Source organism: Marmota monax, unplaced genomic scaffold (genome assembly GCF_021218885.2).
Source record: "Marmota monax isolate L192 unplaced genomic scaffold, Marmota_monax_Labrador192_F-V1.1 WCK01_AAM20220418_F8-fsc00125, whole genome shotgun sequence".
In the NCBI taxonomy this organism is placed as follows: domain Eukaryota; kingdom Metazoa; phylum Chordata; class Mammalia; order Rodentia; family Sciuridae; genus Marmota; species Marmota monax.
In genome coordinates this window covers 10,686,431-10,710,055 of record NW_026695235.1, presented here as the reverse complement: position 1 = coordinate 10,710,055, position 23,625 = coordinate 10,686,431, and the positions used below count along the sequence as shown (strand labels likewise).

The 23,625-nt window shown below is 55.4% G+C and overlaps 1 protein-coding gene and 1 long non-coding RNA gene across 2 annotated transcripts in view; both read right to left on the bottom strand.

The window, feature by feature from the left end:
- The window catches only part of Umodl1 (uromodulin like 1), a gene marked incomplete at its 5' end in the record, with an annotated part of 51,520 nt that extends 49,347 nt beyond the window's left edge, over window positions 1-2,173 (bottom strand). Inside the window, one exon of the mRNA XM_046439256.2 lies at window positions 1,885-2,173. Within this exon, the coding sequence (XP_046295212.1) occupies window positions 1,885-2,173 (289 nt within the window). The remainder of the gene's footprint in view (window positions 1-1,884) is intronic.
- A 7,306-nt stretch (window positions 2,174-9,479) lies between these two features.
- On the bottom strand, window positions 9,480-22,474 carry LOC124089220 (uncharacterized). Its single transcript, XR_006850668.2, has 3 exons — window positions 16,009-22,474; window positions 11,211-13,785; window positions 9,480-11,028 (listed from the first exon to the last, which is right to left on the bottom strand). It is a non-coding gene; the product is annotated as an uncharacterized LOC124089220 (long non-coding RNA).
- Window positions 22,475-23,625: the final 1,151 nt, after the last annotated feature.

Below are 23,625 nucleotides of genomic sequence, written 5' to 3'. Positions count from 1 at the left end.
CCTCCTGAGTGACAGAGGAGCAAGGATCTCCTATCTGGCCCGTCCCTCCAACACCACTGACCAATGCCCGTTTCCTCTCCTTTCTTTCCAGGGTCCTGTCTGCCTTTCTGGGTCCCCCGCTACAGAGTAGCACTTCCAGGAATCAAGGGGACCATGAATTGTCCTGCCTCACAGCGCCTCTCTCCCTCTCCCTCAGCCATCCCTTACCTGCCTCACCCTGCCTGCACCTGCCACAGGGTCACCTGCAGCTCCCCAGAGCAGCACTGTGCCCACCCGAGACTCTCTAACTAGAACACTTGTACCCTCCCCTCACCCTGGCGAGTCCTAATTAAAGGTCCAAATGCTCTTAAAAGGGGGCCAAGGCCCCACAAGAGGCCCTTCCAGATGCTGGTTTGCTGAGGGAAGGTGGGGGCAGGTGGTGGGGAGGGCCACCAGCTGCCAGTCTTCCCTTCCATGGGGATTAGCGTGTGGAGCAGAGAAGGGCCACAGGTGCCCTAGGCAGGGCTGGAGGTGGGAAGGGGCTGAGGATCGGCCTCCCTTGGGGCTGCCTCCCTCCCTTCAGCTGTGTCACCTCACTAGTCCTGATAGCAATAACGAGTCAGAAGAAGTGTAGCTGTCACACTGAGATGGGATGGGGCAGGCCTGTGCCAGCCTTCAATGGCCAGATCACGAGCTCCATGCCATGATGCTCTGAGCCACGAGGCCTTCACAGCAACAGGCTGGGGACGCAAGGGGACCCCAGCCCCGGGAGGTGGTGCAGGAGCAACTGCGGTGGGACTGGCTGGCCACAGTTGCCCACGAGCCCTGGAGATAGGAACATGGAAACAGGGCTGGGGTCTGGGCACAAAGGGACTCCTTAGACCCCATCACTTAGTGAATGGACAGGGACACCCTGTTCCTGCCCCGTGCTGGCCCTGAGTCAGCTGGCCCTGTTTCTTCTGCAGAGGAGCCTAATGGTGGTGGTGCTCATCAGGCATCAGTCCAGAACCTTCAGCCCTCTCTACACCTGGCCCTCTGAACAGGACAATCGGGAAGTGTCCACCACCCATCCTTGATGATGTTGCATCGGGGAATTGGGGGCTCCCAGCCTGCTGGCATACTGGCCTGGGCCACAGGAATTGGTCCCTTGGGGCCCTTCTCGGGGCCCCCACAGCTAGTGCTTTCTGCCCTGGGCTGCTGCCCTCGTGTCCTGGGTGGCCCTGCTGACACCTAGCCAGCACCCCTTCCCACTTGCCCTCCCCAGGGTGGGAGAGGACCTTCTGACTGTACGGAGGCTCACTCTGATCTGATCCTGACTCAGAGCGAGCAGCACCACCCACGCACCCTGCCTCTCACTCTCCCTCCCGGAAGAGGTCATCTGAGCCTTGCCTGGCCCTGCTGTGGCCCTGGCAGCCACACTGGTCGCCTTGGCAACAGCCACCTCTGCTCACAGCAGCAGCTGCACACTGCAGGGTGGAGGCAGGAGGACGTGGCCTCTGGGCAGTGATGGGGGAGGCTGGCCCTCCGGGCCACCGTAGGGTTCAGGCTAGGACGTGAGCTGGAACTCACATCACCTAACCATGACCTTTAAAAGGAGAGGACTGTGCTGCTGGGGAGGAGCCTGCACAGCCTCCGAGCTCAGGCAGGTCTACAGCTCCTGGGCCCTGGGTGTGCCGCCCGGGCTGAGGGCCACAGAGCCTCCGTACCACCTGGGAACAGGCCGGGAAGGCCAACTCTTGCCTTTCATCATGACCCACAGACTCGGAGCTCTGGGGTTGGGGCCTGTGACCCCCTTCAGATGACCCTAATGCACAAGACCTAAACAGTTCAGTGCTGACACCAGGCACATGGCAGTCCCAGAGACTCCCTCTCTGCCCCTGCCAGCTCCTTGCACCCTGGACTCACACAGGACGCAGTAGAAGCCGAGCTGCTCGTAGTCCTTGCAGCAGTCAGTCACGTTCCTGGACTCGGGGACCTCCACCGTCAGGTACTGTGTCCTGTAAACAGTCTTGGGGCACCACCTCCATGGGATCCAGCCCCCGCAGGACGTGTGGACAAGGTGGGAAGTCTGGACAGCCTCCACCCTCGGGACGCTTCGGGTCTCCAGGTAGCTGCACAGGTGGTAGCTCAGCAAGGACAGGCCTCTTTCTATGAGGGAGTGGGCAAAGAGGTGGGACCAAAGCGTCAGATCAACGTGGGTTCATGGATGGCCACCTCTGCCACAGCCAGCGGACAGGATCGCCTCACTAGGGCCGCTCATGCCCCGCCGCCTGCCCAACCACAGCCTTGGCCTCTGTGCACCGAGAGTCATGGGGTTTGCACCAGACTGAAAGGAATGGTGCATCAACATCTGTCTGCAGGCTAAAAAACCCTCCTTAGAGTGAGCCGCCACCCAGGCCACTCCCACCTCCTTGCAGCCAGGGCTCCGACAGTGAAGATGCTGAAGGAGCAAAACCAGGAGGTCCCGTCCCGTTGTCTACTGCACGTTTCTGGTTCTGCAGTGTAGAATCTCGTGCACACCTGACTCGTGAGCCTCAGACTGGGCATGTGGAACACGGATAGGCAGCGACTCCCTCCCTCCTGCCAGGGGCCTGCTCGGGCCAGGCAGAAGACAGTGACAACTTTTGTGCAATAAAATCCAATCAGATAAATAACAAATATGTAGCCACATGTGAAAGGTGCACAGATGAAGTTCACTGCAACTGTCACTATTGTCATGGAGGACGGAGATCACGTCACCCTGTTCTAGACGGAGCCTCCCGCTGACCCGGTCAGGTCCTGAGCATCTCTGCCCTGGAGCCTGGCTCCTATGTGACGCCCATTGATCCTTTGTCAATATGAGTACTCTGTTCTTGAGACTTAGGCACAGGTGACATCTGCCAGCCCTCTGCCCCTTTGTCATTGTCTCCCCCCAGGTGGCTCCTGGGGCTTCCCCTCTTCCCAGGGAGCCTCTGTCACCTCATGTCACTGAAGCTGCTTAGGGGGGATTGTGTTCCTCCAAAATATGTTCAGGTGCTAACCCCCAAAACCTCAAGAGGTGACCCTAACTGGAGATGGACTCCCCTCAACTCCCATAGCACCCAGCAGGGGCTCTGTGTGCTGGACTCGGGTATGGGCTGAAGGAGTGGCTGGCCGGTGCCCGCATCTTCAGATGCTCAGCCTCAAGCTCTCCACCCCACTAGACTACAGCCTGCGGGCAGGGCCAATGCCACCACTTATTTCCCTCCAAGAGCAACTCGGTGGGTTGCTGGGAGGAACTCATAGACAGGGGCAGAAATAATCCTAAGAAGAGCAACTGCCTTTGTCCCCACCCCAGGATGGCACCTCTGAAGACACCTGCCCTGGACTTTTGGGTGACTCACAAACATGCAGATAGTAAGAACCAGTAAGAAACTGGACAGAGCCAGCCATGGACTGGCTGATGGAAGGGGTGCAGCCTTATTCTGGGTGGAGCACCAGGGCGGAGAACAAGACTCTCCAGCCACAGAGGACAAGCGGCCACCTTCCTGGGGGATGCTGCATCCCAGTCACCCTCCTCAGGGGACTCTGTGGGTCAGGGGCGACCTGGTTGCTTCTCTGCCAAATGTAGGTCCAGTCTGCTCTGGAGAGCACAGAGCCTTGGTGACATGGGATGGGACAGGAGAAGTTGGGGTCATGGGGGGGGGGGGGTTGGCCAAAAACTCAGATATGACTAGGAGAGGGTGAGAGAGTGGCAGAACGAACCCAGCTCAAACTTAGTGGCCATGCTGAGCAGGACGAAGCCCCAGGTGCCCAGCATCAGGTGGCTATAGAGGGTTTCACCTTCACCTAAAGTGAGATGTCCACCGAGGCCACAGTATGTAGTGTTTAGAGAGCCCCCTGGCTCCACCTGCTCTTTATGGGTCCCAGCTAATGGCCAGGAGGGCCCTTCAGCCGGCACATGTGTGTGCACATGCACATGCTCACACAAGCTCATACCTGTGCACACACTCGCACACGATCACAGGCTCTCATTCTCACCATGCACACACACACGCGCGCCCGCTCCTGTCTGCAGAGAAGCTGTAGTTGATTTGGAGACAGCGTGGGTCTCTTTAGACTCCCAACTGAGTGAGAGAGTTTTAAGAGGAAATAATTTTAAGGCTTGGAATCTCAATTTCTTGCAATCTGTGGTTTCAGAAATCCACGGGTTTCTGTCTGTTTGCGGTGCTGGGCATGGAACCCAGTGTGCTAACTGTGAACTCTGCCCTGAGCTACACCCCAGCCCTGCAGCTCTACAAACCCTGTGTCTCCTGAGGCTCCTGCCGGTGCCCTCACCCACCCCTCACTCCATGGCAGTAATTCTGCACTTAGGAGCTGGGTGGCGAAGGGCAAGCCCTAACATCTCTGGTTCCTGGGTCCGGACCTATGATCAAGGACTTCAATACCCTGAGGTCCAGGATAATCTCTAAGAGCTTGCTCTAAGAGCTTGCTGTCCCAGCGGGGTCCAAGGATCTACCACACCTTCATCACCCGAACCAATGCAGTTTCAGGCCCCACCCTGCCACCTGCCAGCTCTGAATCTGCATTTTAACCCCATGGATCCCCGGGACCCCCAGAGGCACACTGGCACTGAAGGAGCCCTCTTTCTGGAAGCTTGCAGGGTGCTCCCCTACTTATGCAGCTTGGCCATCCAGGAGCAGGTCCACCCCTCATAGAAGACACAGTGTCCCCATAAGTGCCATCCTCATGAGACCCTCTCCCAAGGAGCCCCTTCCTCAAGAACCACCCACGCTGAGCCCAGATGCCTCACCTGTAAAGCTGCTGGCCTGGCTCTGACCCACCGCACTGGTCAAAGCCAGCAGGACCAGCCCCAGGGTCACGGGCATCCTTGGGGGCAGGGGCCACGCAGGACCCAGGGCTTCCAACGCAGCAGTCTGAGTCTTTGGAGGGGCACTAAGGGCCTGCGTCGCCTGGGCCCCAAGAAAAGGCCCTCTGTCCCCTGTGCTGCTGGTGATGGCAATGGCTTCAGAGGGAGCATCTGCTGGGAGCAGTCCCTTATGCCTGCTCATCAATGCCCGCCTGCTACCGCTGTTTCCCTGGGGGCTCCTGCATGTCACAGACTATTCTTGCTCCAAGCAGATGGCATCTTTTAGGAAAGGTGAGCGGCCAACATCTCCAGTCTCATCACTGAGTTCCATCTCATTGTTACCCAGAAAATGCATTGCAAACCCAAATCTGTGTCCCTCCACCAAGTGCAAAGTATTCTCTTACCCTATCACTGCAAACTGGCAGGAGAAAACAGCGTCAAATCAAAGTGGTACATCAGACTCAGAAAGGCACCCTTCACACAGCTCCACAATACAGCTCAGAAGTCATGAGTGGGACTTCACCAGCCCCACCAGACCCTTCTCCTGGATCACTGGGCTGTGCTCACAGAGACGCTCACTACCCGTGATTGGAATGGAAAATCACCCGTGGAACAGCCACAAGTGGGGGGAAAATGAATTATTGCAGAGGATGGAATATTAAAGAATCGGGAAATGCCCACCATGAAGATGTTTTACCAGCATTAAGAAAAAATGAGCACTGTAAACTCAAAACAAAAGTTCATACAACTGCCTACAGAAAGAAATCAACCCCAACCTTATATGAAAGTGGATGAAACCCAGAGAAGATCAAGGGAAGAAGAGAAAGCCTGTTGAGGTGGTGGAATTGTAGGAGGCATTTTTATTTCAGTAACTGTCATGTTACATGTGAGATGGATTTTTAGATTTCATGTCAAACCCTCTCTAGACCACAAAGCCTTTGTGCTTTTTGTAACTTGGTATTGAAAGCTGTTGGCTTCTCGGAGAAGACCACAGGGTAGGTACAGGGGCCCCCTGGCTGTCCAGCTCAGTAGTCCCCTTGTGTCCTAAATACAGAGCTGCTCTCTCCCAGGGGCCTTCCACCCGATGCCCATGCCCACGTTGCCACGTCTTCTATTCTCTGCAGGTTCATCTCCCCAACGACTCACTGCTGCGCTTGCATGGCTAATGGCTGAGTGTCAGATGCCATGGCAAGAACTTTAAAGAGAAGCTGGAAATAACCACAGCCAAGGGCCCTGCACAGGGGTTCCCTGGAGGACAGCAAGACCCTTTACAGAAGACCCGAGTTTCGTGAGGACCGACCCATAACTGTGCTGTAATACAGGTTAAAAAGAAAGAGTTTAATAAGGAAAGAATCGATTCTAAAACTCTCATGTTCGAGGAAATTAATTTGATTAGCATTAGAAGAATAAATAGAAAATTAGGGCTGGGGATGTGGCTCAATCGGTAATGCGCTCGCCTGGCGTGCACAGGGCGCTGGGTTCGATCCTCAGCACCACATAAAAATAAAATAAAAGATGTTGTGTCCACCAAAAACTGAAAAATAAATATTAAGAAATTCTCTCTCTCTCTTCTCTCCCTCTCTCTATCTTTAAAAAAAAAGAAAATGAAAATTAATTAAAATTTGAGTAAATTTAGACATTTAAAATTCAAGCTGAATCTTCTTTATAATACCACATTTACCCTCTCTAGGGAAGTTTGTACAATACAGGAAGTTTCCATAGCATGTGGAGGTGAATCAGGGACAACATTAAAGTTTAAAACTTCTTTTCCCTGCAATTCTCTACCGCCCTACAGCGCAGGTCCTTCACCAGGTGGGTTCCAGGAAGGGGGCCGCGGTTCAGGAAGGCATGTGGTGAGGGAGGGGACCCCAGCCTGGCCCCTGCCTCCCACTCCACTCCACGGCCTGCCGGTCCCTCTGGAGAGAGCACTGCACCCTCCAGCCCAGCACAGGGAGGGCAGGACGTCGCACTGAGGACTTGGTGGAGTCTGGAATGTCCTCATGCTTTCTCTATCGTTAAACGCCTGTCGTCAAAAAAGAACCAAGTTAACAGTTTCTAGCTGTTGACTAACAGGTCTTCCTGTCAATCACTCCTCCATAAAGGTACAGCAAAAGGTGTGTGTGTGTGTGTGTGTGCGCGCGCACATGTGTTGGGTGTGTGTGCACATGTGTTGGGTGTGTGTGTGACTGAGTGTTATTCGTGAGAGTGTTATTGTGAGTGAGTGGGTGTGAGTGAGCATGAGAGTGCGTATGTGACTGTATGGGTGTGTGTTTGTGAGTGTGTGAGTATACATGAGTGTAAGCATGTTTGAGTGTGTGTGCAGGTGCAAGGTGTGGGTATGTGAGTGAGCGTGTGTGAGTGAGGGTGTGATTGTGCTCGGTGAGTCCATGCTCAGGCACAGATGACCGCGGGGACTTTCCACTTTGCCTTGTTAGGCGAAGCAGCTTCACCCTGTGGCCAGCAGGGAAGGATGGTCTTGTTCAGAGTCAGCACGGCCAGGATGTGTCCATCAGAGAGCAGCATGTCCATCAGACAGACCAGCGTCCTGCTGACCCAGTGTCCACACGCAGGAGAACAGGGGAAGCCACGGGGTGCAGTTGAAGGGTTCACACACACCCATGCACACACACAGGCTCGGTCCCACCAGCTCCCTCACACACTGACACATGCTCACAATTCACTTTCACACCCACCAATGTTCACATACATGCAGCTCTCACACCTGTTCACACTCAGCACTCATGCTAGCTCGTGCACGTTTACACACATGCCTGCTCGCTCACATCGCACACACACACAGACATAAGGTGAGGAAGGGCCTGCCGCCTGGACAGGTTCATCTCCTCCATTACAGGGAGAGCATGGGTCCCCCCTGACGGCCCTTCCTCACTTGGGGTCTGAGTCCTGCGACCTGTGTGTGCTCACAGAGGTTGCACACACCAATGCAAAATGGCACATCTGTCGCCACCCTGTGGCTCAAGTGTGTCCGCCCTGATGGTGGTTCCACATCATGGCAGTCGTGTCCCAGAGACAGACGAGCACACCAACGTGAAGTCCTCCCACTGGTCCGGGCTGGGAGGGTGAGGAGGCACCACTAATAGCCTGCAGCCTCCTCTGGGATCCTGTCCCCAGGCAACCACACAGCCACCTTCCCTTGGGAGAGGAGGGAGGGCTGCCGAGGTGGGGGACGCCAGCCCGGAGGGAAGGAGGAATGGCCGGCAGCAGCTCCATGCGAGGGAGCTGTCCTGGTGGAAGTGGGGACTTGGAGACACCTGCACTGTCCTGACTGCAGAGGCCCTTGTCCCACTGGAGTCCGGGAGCAGGGGAGACGCAGGTGGAGGCGGAGAAGTCCCCTCTCCAAGAGCTCAGCAGTCAAGGCTCATTTCCATGAAGCACTAGCAGGATAGGACAGTGGCCGTGATGAGCCAGACAGCAGATTCGTGAAACTGGAAAAGTCTGGATTGGGAAGAGGCCTGGACTAAGCTGAGCCGGCTTCCTGCCCACTGCAGGCAGCTCCCTGGCGATCACAGGCACCAAGATAGGGCTTCTTGGAGTACAATGGGGGCCACCGAGGAGATAGCCTCCAGCTCCTCCGCAAGGCTGTCACAGATTTCCTGGGGATCCTCCTTTCAACGCAGGCTCCCTTCTGGGTCAGCTTGCCTCTTTCCTGACCTCTTGTCCCTATCCCCTATGCAGGGAGTGGGGGACAGATGCCAGCCCGGGCCCTGGTGTGACAGCTGTGGCACCTGCCCTTGCTGTGTCCTCCAGAGGCTCTTGAGGGAACCTGCACCCTCAGAGCCACTCAGGGAGAGGCCCAGACACCTGGGGGAGGAGGGCAAGGCAAGGCGGTCTGGAGCAGGTGTCCCACGCCACGGGAGGGTAAGACGACTTTCTCTAGATGCTCTCCTCTGCCCTGAGGAGGCTGGGGTGCCCCACAGCTTCTGAAAGACCCTCCTTCTCTGGTTGTAGCTCTGAAACACAGCTGGGCGCACACCCTCCACCTGGGCAATGCCACCCTGCGGCTGCAGGGAGGGGGAGCGAGCGGCCAGGCGGGAATCACGGAGTCTATGGAGTGGTTCAGCCCAGCTGTGCCCCCAGAGGTTCCTGTGCTGGAGCTCAGGATCCTCACCAGAGGCCCAATACCTGGAGCTTCTGGCCTTGGAATTTCAGTTTCCAAACTATAAGCTAAATAAACCTCCTTTTTTTTTTAACTCAACCTCCAGTATTTTGCTATAGCAATAGAAAGCAGGCTCACCAAGCCCCAGCCTCTGGTCTGAGAGGTACGAATATCTCCACGGGGGTCAGGTCCAAAAGCTTCCATCCACCTGCCCTGGGGATTGATGGGATTTGGTGACTAACTGTCCCACTTCGCCTTGGACTCAGGCGTCTCTTAGAATGAAGAGCCTTCACCACCTACATCAGAGAGTCTTGTGGACACCAGGATGGATCCGTCACAACTGAGAAGCTTTCTAGGAAATACCAATGCCCAGCCCCAGCCCTGGGGATCTCAGGGTGGCATCTGGGGGGACTCCAGAGGCCTGCAAGTTGAGAGCCCTTGCCCAGTCAACCCAGGACTGTTTGCAATGGAAAATGGGAGACGCCCTTGGTCAAGGTCACTTAAGTAGCAAGATGAACAATAGTTCCTACAAAAAAATGTCCAAGCCCTAGCTCCTGACACCTATGAACACGAGTTTATTTAGAAACAGGGTCTTTGTGAGCCATCCCAGATTAAGGTGGACCCTAAATCCAATGACGGATGTCTTCCTAGGAGAAAGGAGAGGGAGACGAGATGCACAAGGGACAGGAGGCAGGGAGTGGAGGTGCGTTTGCAGTCCATGAAAGGCAGGGAGGGTCGGCAACTCCAGAAGGCAGGGGACACAAGGGACAAATGCACTTGGCGCCTCCAGGGGCACCAGCGCTGCCCACACCTTGGTCTCAGGCCTGCGAGAGAACAGAGCTCTGTTGTTGAAGCCTCTGTGGTGCTTTGTTATGGGGCCCCAGGACACTTCCCTGTTGGTCAGAGCGTGGCCTCCTCTCAGTCCTGGTACCCTGGGATGGCGTCTTCCCACCATGACCTCTTGCTCAGCCCCGCCTCCCCTCTTCCACATGGGGCCAGCCCCCAGTCCAGGACAGTTCACTTGGGGTGAACAATGGGAGATGCTCAGTGCATGTGGGACTTGTGGGCTGACAGGTGTATTGGGACCCGTGTTGATCTGAAATAACCTGGCCGTGGCCTTGGGCCTGGGGTTGCTGGGGCTGTGGTGTGCGTGGCAGGCTGTCTCAGCAGAGATGTCCACGGGCTATCAGAGAGTCGATCCCTGGAGTCTCTGACTGCCCACCTCTCCTCTCTCTGCCAGCCACACTGTGAGGTCCTCCCTTTGATCCAGGGTGTCTGCCCTCCTCTGGCCTGCGAGGACAGGTGTGTATGGGGCTTGGAGCACCGTCCCGGCCACTCTGGCTCAGGGTCCCTGCGGTGCTGAACACAGCCCTGCCCCCTTGTTTGTGAGACCTTCCCCACTTCCATCTGGACAGTCTCTGACAGTCTGCCTCTTGTAACGTCAACAGTGAGTGGTTTGGGGAACATTAGTTGAGTCTGAAAGCCTTTATCCCTGTTGTGTGGTCCCAGAGTTTGGGTCAGCAGCCTCAGCAGGCCAGAGAAAATGCCAGAAGCCCAGCTCTGGGGGTAATCCAGAGCCAGCTCTGCCCCGTCTGCCCACTGCGTGCCATGGCCCCACGTGGGCAGAGGCAACTGGTCCTGCAAAACAGCCGTGCAGGGAGCCTAAGCTGATGTGCTTAAAGTGACACCAATCCTGTGGATTTGCTGCGACGAGCCCAGAGCCGCCTTGGAGGTGCAGCTGGGAAGGGTTGGTCCTGCCCACAGTGAAGGGGGCCCGGCAGGAGAAGGCGCCGTGGCACCGCCCGCCCCCGCAGTGGTCAGGGGCTGCGCCCTGTGCAAGCTGCAGGGCGTGTGGGATGGAGCCAGGAGACTGCTCCGTCGCTGATTCTCACTCGAAGAAGAAAGCACACCTTCTCAAGTCGGGCTCAGCCCCGGCAGTTTCAACTTCTGGAACAGCTCAGAGGAGAGGCAGAAAACAGGAAGCGAGAGCAGGAGGAAGGGTGGTGGTGGGGAGACGATGATGCAGAACACCCACACTGGAAGATCGAATATACCAGAAAAGGGGCGATGGCGGCACCTGTGGGACTTCTCTTGGATGAGGAGCCTGCGGGGGGGGGGGGGGGGGTCAGCGCTCTGCCCCGGGGCTCACGCCTTCCTCAGCATTCAGCCCGCCTTCCTTGGGCACTCCTGGGCAGTCGGCCGTGGGCGGGCTCACTAAGTCCCCGGAAGCCTTTGGTGATCAAACTGTGGCTCCCCAAAGATGTGTGTGTGACCTGACCTCCATACCTGTGAACGTGGCCTTCCTTGGGATCAGGGTCTCTTCACCTGTGATCAAGTTATGATGAGGCCACACTGGAGTAGGGTGGCCCTCTGGCAGTGTGGCTTGGGTTCCTATAGAAGAGGGAAGTAGGGACACAGCACCCAGACAGAAGGCTGTGTGACAACCGGAGGAGCCTGGAGCAGGGCCCTGAGGGCCAAGGGGTGCAGAATGGCCAGCAACCAGAGGAGCTGGGGGCAAAAGGGTCCCCTCGCACCTTTAGAGGGAGCAGAGCCCTAAAAACAGCCTCCAGAACTGTGAGAGAATAACTCCCTGTCATTTGGGTCCCAGTTTCTGGAACTTTGCTATGGCTGTCCCAGGGGAAAGACTGACAATGAACATAATTCCAAACCAACGTGCCCAAGAGCCCATGGCACAAAAGCTGGGACCTCCAGGAACGGGGTCAGCAGGGCCTTCCTGAGAGACAGCCTCAAAGGCCCTGGGGCTGGGAGCCTGGTCCACACAGTAACAAATGGAGCTGGAGCCCGGACCACAAGGCTCTCATGCAGCTGCCGACTACCAAGCCAGACCGGCCCTCCCCCACCTCCCACCAGGTCCCCAGGACCACTTGGCGTCTGAGAGCTGCACCGTTCTTGAAGTGGACATTGAGGCAGAGTGCCAGCAATAGCAGGCCTCAGTCACCTCCAGTGCCTGTGCACAGGTGCTGCATTTAGGGGCAGGGGGTGGGGGGCAGTGACAAAGGACCGAGGCCTCGGTGTCACTCGGGGCCGAGTCAGAGAAGGTTGACTTAAATTACAGCAGGAGGAATTCAGGTCAGATGGCGAGGACTGTTAAGCCCTGGACTGCCTGGCCCAGAAGCTGTGACGAGGGACGCTGCCCGGGGAAGCCCTCCAAGGTCCCCAACCTCTGCACCTGAGACGGTAGCTTCAGAGGAAGGGCAGCTCCTCCAGGACCTGATGACTTCAGCAGCAGGTGGACAAGTGATCACCCAGCTCTGAGAAGCACAGCAGGGCCAGCCAACCCCATGGATGCAGGTCTAACCTGACCACCTCTCACGTTCTGAGTGGCCTTGGAAGGTCTTAGCCTGAGTCCTAGTCTGCAACAAGTCACCATGAGGCTTACTGGCAGCTGGCACTGGGAGCCATCATTCATGGACCCTGGTGTCATCCCTGCTCCCCGGAGGAGCAGCTTCTTTCTCCCTCCTATGATCATGCTTACCTTATGACATGTGCAATGGCAGTCACCAGCCAAGTGTGAGGCCCCAGCCAAAGACGCCTTGCCATTAGCTAACTTTCAGGAAGACAGGCAGGAGGGGTCGAGGGTGAGCCACGCTGGAGCCAGAGCAGAGTGGGCTAGCACTGCAGGAGCTGTTTCCACAGGGACTGCAGCAGGGGACACTAGGCCTGAGCTAGGTTGGTGCTCACAGTGGCCCAGCGGTGGTGAGTGGGTGACAGTGTGGATCTCAGAGCACAGATGCATGGAGGGAAAGCAGGGCTGGGTTAGGAGCCGGCCTCGGGGAGGTCCTCCAGGGTGGTGGGGCAGGAACCCCGAGCCTGGAAGGCTGAGTGGCAAGGGTCATCCAGGGATCTTTGGGTAAGGGGCAGATTCACAGAGCCAGAGCTGAGGCAGAGCTGAGACACAGGGACTGGTCCAGGTCCACGGCCAGCTGAGGTCAGAGGCCAAGTTCAGGCTTCACATTAGGGCCCGACCTGAGGCTAACACTCACGGAGGACTTCAGGCTGTCAGTCAGGGTCAGACCAACAGGGGACAAGTGCTGATCCAATCAACCCAGTTCCAACACTGACTCCTCCCCACTGCCCACCTGTCCTCGCCACAGGGTACTCCTTCCCCACACCCAAGGCACGTGGCTCCTCACCTCCTCAAGTCCTTGTCCCCTTTGTCCTTTGTCCTTCACAACAACCTTGCCCTGACGGATGGGACAACACAGGAAAGGGAATCATGACCCAAGATCATCTCCTGGTATGCACCAGGTGCTCAAAAAATGTTGCATAAACAGTTGGGGTCAGTTCACAGGCACATTAGGGGATCCCCAGAGACAGGAACACATAAAAGTGTCTCCCAGACAGCTTCTCCCACTCTCCTCATCCTCAGGAAGCAGAGTTCTCAGCTGAACCACAGCGGGGCCACCCAGGACAAGTGTGGCCAGAGGGACAGGCAGTGACAGCTCACACAGGCTTCGTGTCCATTCAATGGAGATCCCAAGTGGGGAAAGTGGCTCTTAGCAGGTCTCTTCACCTGCTTTCTGAGGGCATCCAAGTGTGAGCCTGCTGGTCCCTGCTGAGAAACCCATGCCCTGGGGCACCTTTGGTCTTTGATGTCATGTTATATATTTAAAATTCCCCGGGGGTGGCTATTCCCCTTGGAGCTGACCACTTTACAAACCGCTAACCTGGAATGACTCCCCGTTACACCATGAAGACTGGCAATGACTCACTCAAACCCGGCCTCTGCCACTGCCCGCCTTCCCCTCCACCGCCTGCTCTGAGTTTCCAGCCACGCGGAACGGTCAGACGTCAGAGAACCAGGACCGGACGCAGGGCTGGCACCACACATGGACTTTTTCTGGAGGAGAAGAAGGCCCACTGGAAAAATTCTGAGCAGGAATTTAAACATAGACCACCAACGGAACAAGATGAAGAAGTCTCGGCTGGAGACGCACCCGGCGGCCAGAGATGCCCGCCAAGGACAGCCGCGGATGCCAAGGATTTGGTTGCAGGTTCTTAAAACTTGGAATTTCCTTCCAGATGAGCTACTGCTTTTCCATTTTCCAAAGGTTCCGAGGTTTTGTTAAGAAAGGCATTTGAAGTGAGTTAGGAAAAACACACCCTTTCCAAAAGCCCAGAAATCTGTGAAAAAAGCCCAGCCCGGCTCTCCTGGGGAAGGGGGGAATCTCAGGCCCCAGGGCCAGTATTTTCAGAGTAAGTGGGAGAGTGTTTACCAAGAGCGTTCCACGGTTTGGGATTTGTATAAACAATAGACCAACTGATGAGAAGCCCCAAATGGAAAGACCAGCTTGGAATGCCTGGCTGACTGGCGAGGCCAAAGAGAATGCTTTTCCATCCCCAAAGGAAGGGGTCACATGCCCGAGCTGAGACTGGCAGGTAGCCTGCTGGACTCACTCAACAGAAAAGAGAAGACCAACAGACTGGGGGGAAGAGAGAAGGAAGAGTACAGGCAGTCGAGGGCGGCAGTGGGTTGGACGAGTGTCCCCTGCACATTCATGTCCACCCAGAATCACAGGATGTGGTCTTATTTGGAAAGAGGGCCTTCACGGAGATGATTATGGTAAGGACGGTGATCCTGGACTGTGGTGGGCCCTGCCCCCAGTGAGTGTCCTGATAAGAGAGTAGAAAGGGCCCAGGGAGCAGGCAGAGAGTGGGCAACTGCACACCAAGGACCCAAGGCCACTGGCAGCCAGGAGACCAGAAGGAGCCCCCAGGACCATGAGCAGCAATGCTCGTGCCAAGAGCGAGATCTGGTTCATGGAAGACCACACCTCTGGATGCTAGAACCCGTACAAACGCATCAAGCAACTCGCCCTCAAGATCACCCAGACTATTCTGAGGCCACTGTTGGGCAACCTGGGGGTGCAAGAAGGTGAGCTCGGGCCGTCTGAAATTCTGTCCAGCCTCCCAGATGAGAGTCTTCCTGCGGCCTCTCTTCCCTGGGTTCATCATGGCATGCAGGAGGAAGGCAGCTGGCCCGGTCAGCTCTGCTCGTGCCAGCCCCAAGACTGCAATCATGGTGACCTCCACCCTACCAAGGGAGGGTCCTAGTGAGCTCTGTGGAGCCTTCCAGAACTGAAACCTCGGGATGCAAGATACACCCTGATTCAGTCTCTCCCTTGGTTAATTTTATGGGTGGCCTTTGGTCATCCACTGTATCCTCTTGGGAATGCAGTATCTTTCTAGGAAGGAATTGAGAGGGGAAGGGAGGAAGGAAGGAAGGAAGGAAGGGAGAGAGGAAGGAAGAGGGGAAATGAGGGGCAGTGGTCGGCCACTGGAAGGCTGGGCCAGTCTGTGCCTCCCGTCTGTCCCTCACAGAGCTCCCCGGCTGCCTCTAACCACAGGTCCAACTCTGGGGTCTTGTCCTGCAAGCTTATCACTGTCTGTGCACCGGGGAACTCCAGTGGAGACGTCTGTGGCTGGCCCTCATGCCTAGGAACACCAGAGTGTTGCAGGTAGCACCCATGCCCAGGGGAGGAAGGGCAGAGCCCCCACACCACCTGCATCTGGCCGGCTTACTGCCCAGCGTTCCCACACAGACGTCCCAAGCACCAGGCCCCGACTTGTCTTCCTGCTCCCGACACTTCAGGGTCGTGCCTGTGGCCCAATGGACATCCTGCTACCAGGCAGTGCTCCATGGTTTCTTTCTGGGCTCTCCTTGCTCCTCCTTCCCCTGTCTGAGGCCTCTGGCCACCCAGGCTCACAACCCCCTCCTTCTCCCCACTGGTTCCTCCCTAGGGAGCAGGAAACACCCATGTGCACAGGGTGGGGTCATGGTGGGACATGGGCAAGGCCTGGGCCCCCTGCTGCCCACCCTGCAGCCTCCCCCTCAGGATAACCCCAGCTAAAGTGCAAGTCCTCGCTGGTGGACCTGCCTGGACTGTGACCGATGTCTACCCAGGTGATGGACAAGACACACGCGGCAGGGGCTGCAGGGTGGAGTGGACTTGGTGCTGCCCGTGGAGCAGCTCCCCAGAGAAGACGAAAGGCGACGGCAAGTGTTGAGGGGTCGCTGTGCAGACGCAGCACCAGTTTATCTGGGAGAGATCCAAACACTTACCTGGGGGACGATGGCCTAAGTCAGTCCTCCGAGGGGAAGATTCTTAGCTGAACGCGGTGGTGAGCTGCCTGACTGCAGGAGCATTCAAGCAGGCCTGAAGCCGCTGCAGCAACAGCTGGGTTTGGAGCATCAGGAAGGCTGGCGCCGCACAAACTGAGGTTTTGGGGGGGCAGCAGAATGAACCCTGAAAATGGGAGAAATCCCAGAAGGGAAGAGAAAATTGACCACAGGGGGCAAGGAAGCCTCGGGGACGGGGACAGCAGCAGACACTCTGCACCTGCATCCTTCAGAACACAACACCCAAGCTGTGCTCACGTGGCACTCACCCTGAAGGAGAGGCAAGGGCCTGGGGGACATCACACACCCTACTTCTGCTAGGATGGGCTGAGGTGCCCCCAGCCCATTGATCTGGAAGCCTTTGGTCCAGGGTCATAAAGAAGGTGAGAGGGGCCCAGGAGCCAGCCCACGGCACAAGTTCTCTGTGTGCACTCCGGGGGTTGCTGCCTGGCTGCCGTGGCACCATTCCAACTGTGGACATTGCTTAGAGGCTGCGTGAGACCGAGGCAAGAAGTGTTCCTTGAAGTTAGCCTGGGGCTAACTTCCAGTGGGCCCCAAGTTCTCACAGGAGGAGTCTCTGAATCCTGGGGGCTCACACCTGGGCTACAGAGATGATCAACTCTGTGACCTCAGGCAACAAAAGCTCTTTGGCCTCAGTTTTTTTTTTTTTTTTTTTTTAATCTGTTGATAGAAAATTGGTGAACTGGGGAGTGATGTTGGCCAAATCATATTGTTAAATCGTGAGCATGTACTAATATGCACAACAAATCCCACCACCTTAGGTACAGCTAAGATGCACCAATAAAAAACGTGGAGGAAAATCAGTGAACTAGAGAAAGTGAGGTAATTGATAGGGCAAAGCACATTAGTTCTTGTTCACATTTTCCCAGGGCAAGAGTTCCCCCTAAGAGAAGTGAGCCCACCCCAAGCTCCTTCATGGCAACACGTGAACAGCTGACCCCTGAGAGGCAAACAGGTCTGGAGGCCAAGGGCAGGAGGACCAGCAGGGGCCCAGCAGCGGCCAAGATGGATCTAGAAGCAGCACAAGCTTTGGAGCACTGGCTCCTGATGTGGAACAAGCCTTAGCAAGGCCCCTAAGGAGATGGGAACGTCCACCTTGGGTTTCCTGAAGGTGTTGAGCTGCGTCCAGGAGGGCTACACCTAAAAGGACAACACCAGGCTGACCCAGAGCAGCTGCAGCCCACAGACAGCTCTGGTGGCAATGAATGACAGTACTGCCATCAGTGGTAGAACCACGGTGACCCCTGTGCTGGGGACCTCTGAAGTGACAGCCTCCAGGTGTGACCTCAGGGCAACCTCTAAGACAGCCTGGCTCTGCTGTGTCACTGACACCACTGTGCACTAAAGTCTCCTCTTCTGCAGATGAAGGCAAGTGTCCCAGATTGTCATTACACCATCACTATCAATGCATTCAGGCAGGCAACACCTCCCCCAGTGTCCCATGGAAAAATCACATGAGTGACCCAGGCCACATGTAGTTCCTTAAGGGTGTCCTACCTACCTGTAAAGCATGCTGGACATTTTGCTCTTGGTAAAAGATGTAATGAACTTAGTAAGCTTTTTGAAACGTCTCCTTTTTCTTTTGCCTCTTTTTTTGTTTGTTTGTTTTTTAACACAAAAGGCAGGCTAAAATGACCTTACCTTTGCTTGTGGTCCCCGGCTCACATCCGAGGCGGGCAGCAGGAGATTGCCTGAGAGCCGGTCAGGACGCTGCGCCTGGCTCAGGGCCTGCAGATTGTGGCCAGGAGCCAGCACCTTCTCACCTCTCACTCTATCTGCACCACACAGGCCTTCAGAGAGCCGAAGGCACGTCACGAAAGGACGTTAAGGGAGTGACCGACACCACTCTGGGACAAAGAATTACTATTCAGTATGCAAGGACAGAAAAATCAAGTCAGAACCTGGGAATTCACAGCTTTAACCTAGCTGGCAAGTTTTCATTTCTTCAGAGTTAGAACAAAATTTGTAATTACACCTCTGATCAAGGAGCCGGCCAGACATCTGCCCTTCAACACAGAAGCAGCCCTAAAGGCAGGCTCAAGAGCAGAGAGCCAGGTGCCGCCTTTTTGTAATCCAAACGCGGAACAGGCTGTTCAGGATGCCGTGGCCCTGTGGCCTACACCCCGAAAGCCGGTCACTGCGGCCACTTGCCCTAGAGGCAGACGTGTGAGGAGGTCAGCCAGGGAGGTGCCTTGTCACAGATTCTGCCTTCTGATGAAGGGGAAGGATTTGTGGATTCTTAGCCTTTGAATAAAAGTCACTTTTATGCCATTGGCTCTGGTTTTACACTTTACTAAAAAAAATTTTTAAATAAAAAGTAAAGATGATCCTTCCCCTTGATATCATTGTGTGAAGACAGCCAAATGCACTGTTGTGTCCAGGGGAAGGTCCTGGCAGGATAAAAGGTGTCATAAAGGGTATTGTATTGGATACAGTAGTGGATTGGCCTGGGGATGTGGCCATGCTAGTGATGTAGGAGAATATCAGTGTTCTTGGATATATATGTGCCAAAAGTATGGAGGGAAGTGGTGGTCTGGATCTCAAATGTCTCCCAAAGACTTGTGTTTTGAAGGCTGGTTCCCAGTGTGGCAGTATTCAGAGGTGGGTTTAGGAAGTGATTGGACCATGAGGGCTCTGATCTCGCTGGTGGATCAATCCACTAATGGGTTCATAGATGATGGCAGTATTGAGAGGTGCTAGACACTTCAGGAGGTGGGGCCTAGTTCAGAGAATAAGGTCACCAGGATATGCCCTTGAAAGACATCTGGTCCTTGGTCTCCCTCCGTCTCTGCTCGCTCTCGCGCGCTCGCTCTCTCTCTCTCTCTCGTGGTCACCATGAGTTGGGCAACTTTGCTCCACCAAGATAATCTGCCTCACCTCCAGAGCAATGGAGCCAACTGACCATGCACTAAGAGCTCTGAGGCAGGAGCCAGGCCAATCCTCCCTCCCTGGGTCTATTTTCCCCAGTATTCTGTCATAGCAACAGAAAGCTAACAGCAGATAAGAGCCAGATGTCTGCAACCTCTTTCCAAGTTGTTCTTTCCCCCAAATTTAGGCACAGACACACATACTGTTTTGGTCAGCTTTCTTGCTGCTGTGACCAAAAGACCTGTCAAGAACAATTACAGGAGGAAGATTTTATTTGGGAGCTCATGGGGTTAGAGGTCTCAGTCCTTAGATGGCTGACTCCATTCTTTGGGACTGAAATGAAGTAGAACTTCATGGTAAAAGAGTGTGGCAGAAAAAAGTGGCCCAGGACATGGCCACCAAGAAGCAGAGAGCGCCCCACACTCCAGGGACAAAATATATTCTCCAAAGGCACACCTCATTGACCCGCCTCCTCCAGCCACATCCTACTGTTACCACCAGCTAATCCCCATCAGGGATTATTGCACTGATTAGGTTAAAAGTATCACAACCTGATCATTCCATCTCTAAACTTTCTTGCATTGTCTCACACATGAGTTTTGGGGGGACGCCTCTTATCTAAACACAACACATACACATACATGGATGCACACACGCACACACACGTGTGAAGAGGTGTGAACATGGACAGAGGTGGTACTACATATGTAAGAAAAGAAATATGCTTAGAGATTGTATTAGAGAGAAGATGTGAGCAAATGGAGCGAGATGCTAGCACCTGGTAAATCTGCTGAAGGTAAAGGAATTTCTTTGTATTATTCTTGCAACAATTTTCTAAGACACAATTTTATACCACAATAAAAAATCTGCAGCATTTCAATGGTAACACCACGTACCTGGTGTCATCGGAGCTGGCCCAAGGGGACTGTCATGCGGCAGGAAGGAATGTGCTCAGGGCCAGGTGCATGGACTTGTATACCCAGACTGGTGGTCACCTGGTTCTGGGCCGGGTGCAGCCTGGCCCCTCAATCCCAGGACCATTCCCCTGAGTTGTGCAGTGGTAGCCAGAGCCAGCACCAAGCCCCGCGACACCCAGACTCAGAGGGTGTCTTCCCCCTCCTTGTCCCCACCAGAAGGCCCACAGCTACCTCACTCGGAAGCAGGACCAGAGATGAGGAAGCAGACATCAGCCACTGTCACCACAGGTACTTCCCCTGACACAGTGGCTCACCCGGTGTCACGCACCCTCAGGCCCCACAGTGCTTGATTCCACCAGATTTCCACCCCCTTCACTCCAGGTGGTTGAGCTGGACCCACAGTAGAGTGGCCGCAGTTCATTCCGGGCTCCTTGGGCTCCAGGAAGCAGGTGGGCAGAGTGAACAGCCCACTCACAGGGACACATGAGGGCTCTGCAGACACCCAGGCCCCTCGGCCCTGCCCCAACCTTGGCTCTTCTCTTTTGAATCAGACCCTGGTACCCTGACACCCCCGCTCTGCGCCCCACTCTCTGTGCCCTCTCTGCAGCCTGACGGCCTCCTAGCCACCCCTTCCTAGATGATGGGTAAGTCGGTCTTAGCCTCTCACAGATGTCTCCCCCTGTACCCTCACTCCTTGCCATTGCCAGACCAGACAGGTTGTGGCTCCATGCTGATCTGTGATGACTGTGTCCAGAGCCCTGTGGGTACAGCACGTGGCGGAGCCGAGAAGCTACTCCTGGAGTCAAGGAGAATGAGGGCCAGGTCACAACTTGAGCATCCCCCGGAGCTTGTGCACCGTGCTGCTGAGTCAGAATCCATAGTGTCACAGGCCTCTAGGGGACTTATGTCCACTGATGTTTAAGAAATATTGGTTTAGCATGATATTTGCTATGGGGAAAAGAGGAGAGGGAAGAAAGGGGCAAAAGTTTTTATCAAGGTGTTAGGCCCAGGGAGCAATTACTAAAAGCTCAGACACAGGTTCTCAACACACACCCATAGCATGTCCCACTCCATCTGTCCCTGGGCTGCGGCAGGGGCTGGCTTTCCCGGCACAGAAAGGTGATTGCCCTCAGGCAATCGTGGAAGGGAGCAAGCACTGCACCGAGTGATCCCAGAGCCCACACAGGGAGCAGGCCTCCTGTCACCCTGCCTGTGTCCCCCAGACAGTCCAGCACTGGCAGGCCACACGGAATCAGCACGGAGCAGTCCAAGAGCAATTGCCCCGCCAGGGGTGGGGACCTGCCACTGAGTGGTCCTTTGCCTGGTTGTAAATCGGCCCTGGCAGAGCCAGCCAGTGACCTCACACCTGGCCTGCATCTGGACTTTGTGGTAAAGACCTAAATAAAGTGAGGTGAGGCATTTCCTCCCGAGCGTCACTGAGACAGCGCAGTACTCAGGAAATGCAGCGCAGAGGTGATGACTTCAGAATCTTAAAATGAAATCCAGGCAGCCGAACCGAACTCCCCAAGGTCTCTTCTCAGAGCTCGACTTTGCTTCACTTAGCCGGAGAGTCTGTGGACGCATGACAGGTCTGTCCGCAGGTGAGAGACGGCGAGAGTCCTCAGAGCACCAGCCAGCCTGCAGCGCGCTCATCTGGAGTGAGCCCCGGAAGCCCAACAGTGCCCCAGCAGACGTGGGAGCCAGCAGCTCCTCTGCTGTTTGGACTAGAGGCATTTAGCCCCAATTCTGGTTTCCCAGAATTCTTCCCTCCCAGCCCGGCCTCTGGGAAACCAAACATTGTCCTCACTGACACAGGCTCTGAGTAAACAGTGCCATTCAAGGTCCCAACGCACTTCAAGTAAACATGGATGAGCAGTTGCCAGTTTCCAACTCCTGACCTTTGTTTTAAGGACAAATTTTTGAGACCATGACCCCCACCCAGCCTTGACCCAAATCTGCCGAAATGGCTTGTCTTTTGCATCTGCATTTAGAAGCAAAGAAGGAAGATAGTCAGGTGGAGGCTGAGCAGAGACACTGTGTGAATGCCTGGGCTGCTGCACTTGGGGCTGGGGGATGCTCAGCCAAAGGCGCCTGCGGTGCCACCTCAGGCTTACAGGGAGAGGACATCGTGTGGTTTAAGCCAAGGTGGGCTTGAAGATTGCAATGGTGTATCTGTAAAAAGGCTCCCAAAACTATCTCAAGTCACAAAGCAGTGGTGAATCTGGATCCTTTGGGAAGTCAGGACAAGGATGAGGGATATTACCTAACAAGATGAAGCGCTGTGTAGAAGGCAAACGCTTCTAATTCTACTTGGTCTTCTTTAGCTTACATATCAATTAATGTGCCAGTCAGCTTTTCATTACTGTAAAACAATACCTGAGACAAATATACTTAAAAAGGAGAAAGGTTGATTTTGGCTGACAGTTCTGGAGGCTTCAGTTCACAATTAACAGGCCCTATTACTTTGGGAACTGAGGTGGCAGAGTATACCACCAATGGGAGCAGAGGAGCCCTGTTCATCTCACAGCCAGGTGCAAAAAGAAGGAAGTAGAAGAGGCCAGGGTCCCCCAATCCCTTGCAGAGGACACACCATGACCTATTGACTATGCCCCAGCTCCCGAAGCTCCCAGCACCTCCCACAGCACCACACTGGGCACTAAGCCTTTAACACTTGGGCCTTGGGGGGACATTCCAGATCCAAGCCACAGCAATTAGCTTCCACTCCACGGTGGTTTCTGAGGACAGCAAGGGCCATGGAGCTGTTCGAGGTGACTGCCCTCTGCTTCCTAATGAGCTCATGCTGCCCTGTCCCTCTTTGCTGCTGGCTGAGCAGCAAGCCTCCTGCCTCCTGTGTGCTCCCATGGGATGTGTCCTGGGGAGGACAGCAGGGGTCATGCGAGGCTGAGTCAGACCTGACCACATGCAGAGCTCGTAGGGGTACATGCACGCACATGTCCCCACTTCAGCCACTCTGTGCTCCGCACCACCAGTCCCAGCCACCAAACCTGGTGCATTGGAAGGCTACTGACTAGACTCCTCTGGGCCTTCCCCCATCTCAGGCCCCTGTGCATGCAGGTGCATGGTGACAGACACCAGGCACAAGGGACCCTGGAGCTCAGTTATTCTAAGGGGATTTCACAAGATGGATTTTCCCCTAGTGGGCGGGGAGGGGAGAGTGTCCAAAGCACAAGGGAGAGTGTCGGAAACCTTCAGGTGGGGAGTGAGTAATCCCTCTGTCTCTCTCACCAACTCTCAGAGGAGCAGCAAAGGGAGAAGGCAGTGGACATGCCTGGACCTAGCTGTCCGGGTCCTGGAGCACGGTGGTGGTCAGCCCTGAGGGTCTGCTCTGGGACATTTCCTTTACTCTGTCCCTGCCACCTCCCACTGCCCCACCCCAGCCAGTCTCTAAGAGGCCTCTGAACCCACAAATCCTCCTACAGGCAGGGCCAGGCCCTCAGAGGCAGTGTGGAGAGGAGAGGGGTCCATGTGGCTGGGTTCCCTCTCCCTAATGGGAGGAACTACATTTTGTGTGTGTGTGTGTGTGTGTGTGTGTGTGTGTGGTGCTGGGGATTGAACCCAGGGCCTTGTGCATGCGAGGCAAGCACTCTACCAACTGAGCTATGTCCCCAGCCCCCTGATGGCAGGCACTAAACAGAACCAGAGGAGTACGTGGAGCAGGACTGGGCAGAAAGACAGCCGAGCCTGAGACAGGTTGAGCCTGGACCTCCTCGTGAACATCCCAGGGTTCTAAAGT